The sequence below is a fragment of the Triticum aestivum genome, chromosome 5D (genome assembly GCF_018294505.1).
Source record: "Triticum aestivum cultivar Chinese Spring chromosome 5D, IWGSC CS RefSeq v2.1, whole genome shotgun sequence".
In the NCBI taxonomy this organism is placed as follows: domain Eukaryota; kingdom Viridiplantae; phylum Streptophyta; class Magnoliopsida; order Poales; family Poaceae; genus Triticum; species Triticum aestivum.
In genome coordinates this window covers 310,520,565-310,530,518 of record NC_057808.1, presented here as the reverse complement: position 1 = coordinate 310,530,518, position 9,954 = coordinate 310,520,565, and the positions used below count along the sequence as shown (strand labels likewise).

General features: G+C 47.6%; 1 protein-coding gene across 1 annotated transcript; it reads left to right on the top strand.

Annotated features, from left to right (window-relative positions):
• Nucleotides 1-1,250: 1,250 nt before the first annotated feature.
• On the top strand, nucleotides 1,251-3,317 carry LOC123121396 (putative F-box protein At2g02030). Its single transcript, XM_044541355.1, has 3 exons — nucleotides 1,251-1,490; nucleotides 1,597-1,871; nucleotides 1,960-3,317. The coding sequence occupies exon 3, from the start codon at nucleotides 2,019-2,021 to the stop codon at nucleotides 3,153-3,155; it is 1,137 nt and encodes a 378-aa protein (XP_044397290.1). The 5' UTR covers nucleotides 1,251-1,490; nucleotides 1,597-1,871; nucleotides 1,960-2,018; the 3' UTR covers nucleotides 3,156-3,317.
• The last annotated feature ends 6,637 nt before the right edge of the window (nucleotides 3,318-9,954 follow it).

Genomic DNA, 9,954 nt, shown 5'->3' with positions numbered 1-9,954 from the left:
CATTACATGGGATTGTGTGAAGATGACCCTTCTTGCGACAAAACCATAATGCGGTTATGCCTCTAAGTCGTGCCTCGACACGTGGGAGATATAGCCGCATCGTGGGCGTTACAGCGCGGCCGCATCCACATTTTATGTCCATTTGGCGTCCGGCCCGCCCCATTTCCGGCGCAAACATGCGCCCCGTTTGCATCCACGCGGACGTTGAACGGACGGGCACGCGCTTGCTCGTTGCCCGCCTCGGGGACGCGTGGCGGCCATCCACCTACCTCCACCGCTCAAAATTAATGCACACGCGTGGCGGGCCTTGGCTGTCATTCACACGGGAGGAGGGTCGTCATCCTTCTTAATGTGGAAGCCGCGGACCGGCCAGTCCACAGCTTCCACTTCCTGACCGGCCTGCCTCCTCGAGCCCCGACACGAGAAAACCCTGCCACCGCCGTTGCATCCCCACTTGCCCACCTCCCCGCCGGCGCCATGGGCTGGCATTGGATCAGCAAGGGGAAGCACGACCACGAGGTCGGTTCCTCCTCTGACCGACGCCGCTCTAGCAGTTTCGCACTGCCCGCACCACCATCTCTGCCCGCACCACCTGCTCCGCCAGCTTTCCAGATCGCGCCGCCGATCGCCGGGCAACGCGACAGGCCGTACATCCACGTCGATGTCTGCCGACGCTACTGCGAGATCGGGACGCCATTACCGTGGGGAGATGTCCACCTGCTGAACAACTGGCATCTCTCTGCCGACCGCGTGCCCATCCCAACGGTGCCCGTGAGCGGCCGCGCCCGCCGCGCGGAGATCAACCGACCCCGCACCCGCCTGCCACCGGATCTGCTGGAGGACGCCAGGTACGCCATGGGTTCGCCGTTGTGGGATATGTGGCTCCGCGACGAGCACGACCAGATACGAAGGGAGTACTACTTCAGTGAGCTGCACTAGATCGATTGCCTACTACTGTATCCCTCACATTCCGTATAAAAAGAAGATTGCAAATCGTTTTGACATTACTATGAGCTCATGGATTTATTCACTGTCCAATGCTAAAAGGAAAAAGTGTCCCATGCTACGGCGGTCGCCGTCGGCGTTGCCATGATTGCGACTCGGAGAGCGACGGCCCGAAACGTCCGGCCCACTGCGGCTCCACACCCACCCCCGTCCGCCCCCACTCCGCGTCTCAACTCTCAACGGCCCCGCCGCCCTGGCACCCCCTCTTATCCGTCGAGATTCGCGCCGCGTAGCGGATCCAGCCGGTCACGCCTCGTCGAGTCGACACGCACGAGACGGCAGCGACCGAGGCAAAGCATCCTATACATCCATCCCCCCTGCTCCGTCCTCCAAAACTAAACAAGGACGAAAGCAACCGACGAAGAGGGAGGAGCGGGCGGAGAAGAGAGAAAAGTCGCCGGCTCGCCGCCGCCGTCGTCGTCGGTGAGGCCACAGTCGCCGCCCTCCGCTCCCGATCGAGGGCCTGCTTCGTTCGCACCGTAGAGGTACCTCGTCCGTTTCCCGCCATCTCGTTGTTTCCTTAGCCGCCGGATTCGGCGCGGTGGTTCATTGATTTGATTGACTGATTGGTTGTGTTGGTTCGGCCGGTAGGTTTGGTTCGTTGGCCTCTTCAGTCTACAAGAACTCGACAGCTCGCCGCCACCCACCTACCATGTGGTGCGAGTTCCTTGGGGGCGTAATTGAAACCTCCGGGCGGCAGGTGGTGTGAGAGGTCCTTCTTGGAAGCCTCAATGCAGCTTCTGCATCTGCTGGTGAGCCCTGTTTGGTGGACTTCGTCGTGCTGAGATTGGGCGCTTGTTTCTTGGATTCAAGAGGTTGAAGTTGAACCCTGCGTGGCCGTGGCTAGTCCGGGCTGGATCATGGAGGTATGTAAAGCTAATAATTGGGTTTGCAGATTGTTGTAATTGTTGTGTTTCTTGTGTTGATATTTGTGATTGTTTCATCAATTTGCAGCAACCAGGGCAGATCGCTTTTGCTCAAGCCTGATCAGTAGTGATTGATCTCCAGTGAGCATGTCCTCGCCTAGCAAGATTTTGATGGGAGGGAAGAAAGCAAAGGTAGTAGAGGGGAATGCTCAGCTGCTCTGCAGTGATGCGCTCACCGAGGTCTTCCACAGGCTGCCTGCCCGCACGCTCGGCTCTTGCAGGATGGTATGCAAATCCTGGATGTCATTGCTTTCCGATGTGCATTTTGTTCACGAGCACCTGAACCGAAGCCAGCAGAAGTTGCTGCTCTTTGCAAATGACCGAGCAAATGATAGGTCTCTTGCCATGGTGCTCGCAGACGCCAATGGATACATGTACCAGCTGTCTAGGCCCTTGGTTGCTCAAAGCCTGTTTGTGCACAACTCTTGCAACGGCCTGCTCTGCCTAGGTGACAGTAAAGGAGCAGTGGAGTTGCTCAACCCGACAACCGGTGAATCTGTTGTGTTGCCGAAGCCAATGTACACTGCAGGAAGCAGCCAATTCTCATCATGCAACTGGCACTGCTTGGGGTTTTGCCCGTCAACTAAGCAACACAAAATTGCGCATTTTTATCCGGGAGCTCATGCTGGTTCTCTCGAGGTGCTCTGCGAGATATACACAATTGGAGATAGAATCTGGAGACAAATTGGGAGTCTCCGTGGGGCGCCAATTGATAGAGGTATACATGTGAATGGTTCGGTGTATTATTTGACAAGGTTCCGTTATATCTCTTCATCACGTATCAATTGTTTGAATCTTCAAAGTGAAAAGTTTGACGTCTTGATGCTTCCTCCACGCAAGACCTATGGAGGGCATTGTTCTTTGTCCGAGCTCGAGGGAAAACTATGTTTGTTAGTTGTGGATGGTGCGCTTGAAGGTATACCTCGTACAATGGACATATTAATGCTCGATAACGATGATAAGCAGAGTTGGACTCATAGATACCACATATCTTTGCCTCTGTTGATGCAATCATGTTATTTCACTCCAAGACACACACTTTTTCATGATTCCAAAATTTGGGTGCAGTTGTTTGCTCGGAACTTATATTGTTATGATCCAAATTCAAACTCTGGGGAATTGGAGATTGCCTGTCCAGAATCTGAGTTTCCTTTCAGCATTCATACGTTTGTTGAAAGTATAGTTCCTCTGCGTCAAGATAATTTCATCAAGAAGATACAGTGATGTTGGTCTTCTTTATTCTTGAAGATAGATTTCAGCTTACAGATTTACATTATCTTTGTTGTTTTTTCTCTTAAAAACTGGACTTGTTAACTGCCTTAATTTGGCCTACTTTATCACTCTTTGTGATTAGTTATAAGAACAATCTTGAAAATTTCCTAACAACTCACTTTGTCTTGATTCTGAGAGTTGCGTTAATTGTAATTTCATAATGCACGGAAGACTTTATAGTCCAAGTTAGGAAGAATATTTTGTTCTTTTACATTTTGCTTTCTGTAATTGCTCAGGGAACAGCTTGGTTGAGATATTCGCTCCAGCTTGTGAACCTGGATGAGTAAAGTCTGAAAAAAACCTTGAACTCGTAGAGCCGGTCGAAATCAAACCTCGAACTCCTAATCCCTGAGATTGACACCCTGTACTTAAGAATCCCGGTCAATCTCAACCCTAAATTGAGCCTAGACTGTTTGTCGCGCTGGGAAAAGGTCGATCCTGGCCGGGATCAGTGACTTCTATCACTGACTATGTGGCCCACATGTCATCTCTATCTTCTTCCTCCCTCTCTCAGGTGCAGACCCAATAACATGCACCTGGACAATATTAATGGCTTGTTGCCGTGGTCTGTGTTACCAACTAGAAGTGGCTTAGACAGAGGACAAGATTAGCATGCTTGTTACAGGGATATCCATGTCGAATACATCAGGTGCCCTTCAATAGCACTACAAATATGCACGACCTCGTCATTTCCAGCTCCGGAGATTCTCATGCGTGCCTCCACTATTGCCGTTGCTAATCAACATCATCCGGTTGTGCCCGTCGTTCTACTTGGCGCCCCATGCGCATCGCCGATACAAAGAGATGTGTGAGACCCTGCTTCAACCATCGGTACTTAATCAAACACATTATGTGTGTAATCATACAACCCCAGATTTCAGTCAAAATCATCTCATGCTCCACGGAGCTGGGACGGGATCTATCGCGCTTCGTCTGACTCCGCAGTCCGCACTGTGACTCATGTTGCGATGCCCATGGCTGCAAAGTGTGCACGGGCTGGAATGCTTGGAAAAAATTGCACTAGTGTGAGTTTGTGACGACGTGTGCTCGTCTTGAGAAGAACACGATTGTTGCGATTCTAGAGGTTGTGAAGGTGGGGCATTCCAGGGACAGTAATGGAGGATCTCCTCGCGAATATTCTATCATCGTGCTATGCCGGTTTGACGGTGCCTCTCTGGCCGCGCTCGGGCGCAGGGCTCCAGCTGCCACAACCTTGCCACAGACCCCCACGGATGGCGTGGGTTCAGACTCACCTTGGGGCCGTTCGTCACCGGCTTCGATCGTCGAGCCTACATGCTGCTGCCGTACCAGTGACAGCTTTCACCAGGAGCTCCTCGTCGATCCGTTCCCAAATCCCAATCCGAACCATGTTAAGGACGATGGCAACAGCAACGGTCAGCCTTCCTAGCTGACTCGTCTCGGCTGTGGACATTCGCCACAACAGGGTCTGCATCACGCGGGAGAGGAGAGAGATCGAAGGGAGAAGATGAATATGACAAGTAGGGCCGCATAGTCAGTGAAAGAAGCTATAATCCCGGCCAGGATTAACCTTTTCCTGGTGCGACAAACAGTCTAGGGTCGAATCAGGGTTCAAATTGACTGGGATAGCTAAGTACAGGGTGTCAATTTCAGGGATTAGAAGTTCGAGGTTCAATTCCGACTGGCTCTACGAGTTTGAGGTTTTTTTCAGACTTTACTCAACCTGGATGGCTAGTCTGGCTTTGTGGCATGTAAAATCAGACTAATGGATTTCCGTTACGGAGCTGCTCATGACTAGTCTGGCTTTGTGGCATATAAAAGCTTGGTTGCCTCCTTTTTGCATGATAAAGGCCTAGCTAGCTGGTTTGCATAGTCTGGTCTTCTGAAATTGGCGCATGGTTGTGGGTGCACCCGTTTTTGCGTGTTTTGAAATTGATGCAGATTGTTCACATGATACTATCGTTTTTATCTTCGTAATGTTTTAAATGCAGTCTCAGGCCTCAAGCTGGCCATAGAGAGTAGTTGCCCATGTTGTGCGAGAGCTAGATTTTCCAAGCCCTGTACGCTAGGAAATAATGTTTGGCTCGAAGGAAATTTTTGATGATAACAGGAATCGCTCCCCGGCTCCATTTTGCATCAAGAAAAGAAACCACAGCGTTCAGTCTTATATCAGCTCAGTTCAAACACAAAACAAGAGATAGGCTCTCTACAGGATTCGAAACTAGAACAGACTTGAGTTATGCATTACATAGCTGAAGCAGCGACATGTTAAGGCCAGGCCATGTGATGTGCATCCTGATAGAACTTTAGATCGGAGTAGGCTAGTAGATCCGGTGAACCTACCTTGTGCAGCAGTAGATGAACTCGAGCTGGAGGCCATCGTGGTGCTGGGGCGCACGGCGATGGCGGAGAGTGGGCAAGGTGGAGGTGGCGGCGATGTGTAGGCAGTGGCGGCCGGCGGAGCTTCCCGTCACTGTCAGCGCTAGACCTAGATCGGGTCGGGGTTTTCTGTGGGGAGACTGGCAACGCGGTGAACCTCGTACTGCGTGCCGCCGGCCCCCACCTCTTTATGTAGCGCTGCGTGACAGGGGCCCGTCAACCATATTGCGGTTGGGCGCCCCCGATCAGGGCGCGGATCAGGGGCCCGGTGGGCCGTTGGGCCCACACGGAAAGAGATCAACCTAACATTCTCCCCCTTGATCTCAACTTTTACTTTTAACCTTATACTTTCTAGTTTATTTGTTTCATCGCATATTGGTACATAGAGCATGTTTCATCGTCACGGCTTAATTGCCGTTAGAATCATACAGCTACAACATACGTTATGTTCAGAAACAAATTCTGTTCCTTTTGGGCCTATCCAGGAATCATAAGGCTTTCCCTTAAACCCATGCCGGCTAAGTGTTCCTTGAACACATTGGGTGGTAAGCCTTTCGTTAGCGGATCCGCAAGCATATCTTTTGTCCTTATATGCTCGAGACTTATAGTTTGATCCTGGATTTTATCTTTCACAACATAATACCTTATCTCTATTGTTTTGGCAGCATTACTCGACTTGTTGTTGTGAGCGTAAAATACTGCGGGCTGGTTGTCGCAGTACATCTTTAGTGGTTTGTGAATACAATCTACCACTTTCAAGTCGGGTACAAATTTCTTTAGCCATATCGCCTGCCCCGTGGCTTCGAAGCATGCTATGAATTCTGCATACATCATGGATGATGCAACTATCGACTGTTTGGAGCTTTTCCACGAAATAGCTCCCCCAGCGAGGGTGAATATGTATCCTGACGTGGATTTTCTATCATCTCTGTCCCCCGCAAAATCTGCGTCTGAATACCCTTTTATCTCTAGGGAATCACTTCTCCTGTATATTAGCATGTAGTCCTTCGTGCCTTGCGCATAACGCAATGCTTTCTTTACCATCTTCCAGTGCTCTAGGCCTGGATTCTCTTGATATCTACCGAGTACCCCGGTGATAAAAGCTAAGTCAGGGCGAGTGCACACTTGTGCATACTGTAAGCTGCCAACTGCCGAAGCATATGGTACTGCTTTCATTTGATCGATCTCATACTGGTTCTTGGGACATTGAAATTTCCCAAAACTATCGCCCTTGACTATTGGAGCAGGTGTGGCTTTACTCGCATGCATATTATACTTTTTAAGAACCTTTTCTAAATATGCTTGCCGAGATAGTCCTAAGACTCCATTGTTCCTATCTCGGTGAATTTCTATGCCCAAAACATATGATGCTTCACCAAGATCTGTTATGTCAAAATTTGAGGATAAGTATTTCTTTGTTTCTTGTAGTAGACTAACATCACTACTAGCAAGCAGGATATCATCCACATACAAGATTAGGAAAATATATTTCCCATTTTTAAACATTGCATAAATGCAATTATCCTCAATATTTTCTTTAAATCCAAAACTTTTAATCGTTTGATTAAACTTTAGATACCACTGCCGAGAGGCTTGTCTTAATCCATAAATGGATTTCTTCAGGCGGCATCCCATATTTTCCTTGCCTTCCATGATAAAACCCTTGGGTTGTTTCATGTAGACCTTTTCTTTTAAATCACCATTCAGAAATGTTGTCTTAACATCCATTTGATGTAACTCTAAATCAAAATGAGCAACTAATGCCATTATGATTCTGAAGGAATCCTTACATGAGACTGGAGAAAATGTCTCATTGTAATTTATCCCTTCTCTTTGTGTAAATCCTTTTGCCACGAGTCGTGCTTTATACTTTTCTATATTCCCTTTAGAGTCATACTTAATTTTATAGACCCATTTACAGCCTACTGTTTTGGCTCCTTTAGGAATTTCCTCTAAGTCCCAAACATCTTTGGAACTCATCGATTTCATCTCGTCTTCCATTGCCTTCATCCACTTCGATGAATGAGGGCTTCTCATGGCTTCTTCATATGAGGTGGGATCTTTTTCCATATGAACCATTTCTGTGTTATAAACTTTAAAGTCAGTAGAAATAGCTGACTTTCTTGGTCTTGTAGACCTTCTAAGGGCCTCAGTTTCTGGCACATTTTGTGCCTCAACTTCCGGCACTTCTACTAAAATTTGCTGTTGCACCTCCCTTTCATGCTCAACAACGGGTTCAGTCAGCTCCTGACGGACAGGTTCCGGGTCTTCCCCCATAGCTGTCATGGGTGGAGTTGCAACTGGTAGTGAGAAAAATGGCTCCTGAATCATCGGATTAGGTGCATGCACCCTCTTTTCCTCAAGATCAATTTTCCGAGCTACCAAGCTCCCCCTCATCATTTCGTCCTCTAAGAAGACTGCATGCCTCGTTTCTACAAACTTTGTATATCTGTCAGGGCAGTAGAAACGAAAACCTTTTGATCTGTCTAGATAGCCAATGAAGTGGCAACTTACTGTTTTGGGATCTAACTTTGCAATGTTTGGATTAAACATTTTAGCCTCAGCAGGGCACCCCCACACCCTGAAGTGTTGTAGGGAGGGCATCCTTCCTGTCCATAGCTCGTACGGTGTTTTGGGCACCGACTTGCTTGGTACTCTGTTGAGAATGTGAATGGCGGTTTTAAGCGCCTCCATCAATAATCCCAATGGCAAGTTGGAATAACTCATCATGCTGCGCACCATATCCATAAGGGTACGGTTGCGCCTTTCAGCTACTCCATTTTGCTGAGGCTCGCCCGGCATTGAATACTGGGCTACTATGCCAGTCTCCTGCAAGAACTTCGCAAAAGGTCCAGGGACTTGGCCATATGGAGTGTGTCGACCGTAGTACTCTCCCCCACGGTCGGACCTTACTATCTTTATTCTTTTATCGTGCTGATTTTCAACTTCAGCTTTGAATATTTTAAATTTATCCAACGCTTCCGATCTTTCTTTGATTGGATAAATATAACCATAGCGAGAGTAATCATCTGTGAATGTTATGAACGAGTCATATCCATCCACACTTTTCACCGGAAATGGTCCACAAATATCAGTGTGAATGATTTCTAGTGTGTCTGTGCTATGGATTGCACCTTTTTTGATTTGTTTTACGTACTTTCCTTTAATGCAATCTATGCATTGTTCTAAGTCTGAAAATTCTAACGGAGGAAGAATTTCACTTTTGACTAATCTTTCTATTCTCCCCTTCGAAATATGGCCCAAGCGACAGTGCCATAATTTCGATGAGTCAAATGTTCTTTTCCTTTTCTTTTGTTCTTTATTCGACGCAGAAACATGTTCTTTCACATTGCAAACGGAATAAACTTTTTCACGAAGTGATAACAAATAAAGCTCATCATGTAGTAAAGCATCACCCACATAAGCATTATTTAACCAAATGGCACACTTGCCGTGTCCAAAATAACATTCATAATTATCTTTGGCCAAGCAAGAAACACTTATTAAGTTTCTATTACATGATGGAACAAATAAAACATCTCGAAGTAGAAGATTGAATCCATCAGCTAACTCCAAGGAGATATCACCGACAGCTTCAACTTCTGCTTCAACTCCGTTCGCCACTTCAATGCGTCTTTCGCTTCTTAGCGTAGTCCGCGTCGGATGGAATCCCTGTAAAGAATTTGCAACATGAACAGTTGCTCCTGAGTCAATCCACCAAGTGAATTTTGAAAACTGTGCATACAGGGATTCATTGACAGATGAAACTATATTGTTACCTCTTTTTGCCATGATTGACTTTAGCCAAACAGGACTGTCTTTCTTGTAATGCCCGGTCTTCTTACAGTGGAGACAAGTGTCTTTGTCCACTGAGAAAGGTTGTTGCTGACGCTGATGCTGATAGGAAACTTTTCCTTGTGGCTTTGAAGGGGAACTTTTGTTGTTTTGATTGTAATTCTTTCTTTTGTGACCATGCACATAGTTGAGTGTACCACTATGTGAGGCTTTTAGTCTCTCCTCTTCTTGAACACACATTGCTATTGTCTTTTCTACGTCCCATGTTCCAGGTGACATATTATAGTTCACAACAAAAGCTTCAAACTCCTTCGGCAGTGAAGCCATGACAAGGTGGACCAGGAGCGCTGGTTTGATCTCCAGATCCGCATCCATGGGTTTGAGCTTTGCTGCCATATTGCTCACCCTGAGGATGTGCTCTCTTATGCCATGACTACCACCTGTGTATTTTTCTGTCACCAGTTGCTCTAACACCTGGGTGGCATATATCTTTGAAGAGCCAGTGAACTGGCTCTTTATCTTTGAGAGTAACTCCCCTGCGGAAGTGCACTCTGCAATGGAGCCCACAATGGCGCTCTCAATGGTGTTCTTTATAAAG

Excerpts from the sequence above, each read along its gene's own strand:
- LOC123121396 (XM_044541355.1), top strand. The coding sequence starts at position 2,019 with ATGTCCTCGCCTAGCAAGATTTTGATGGGAGGGAAGAAAGCAAAGGTA.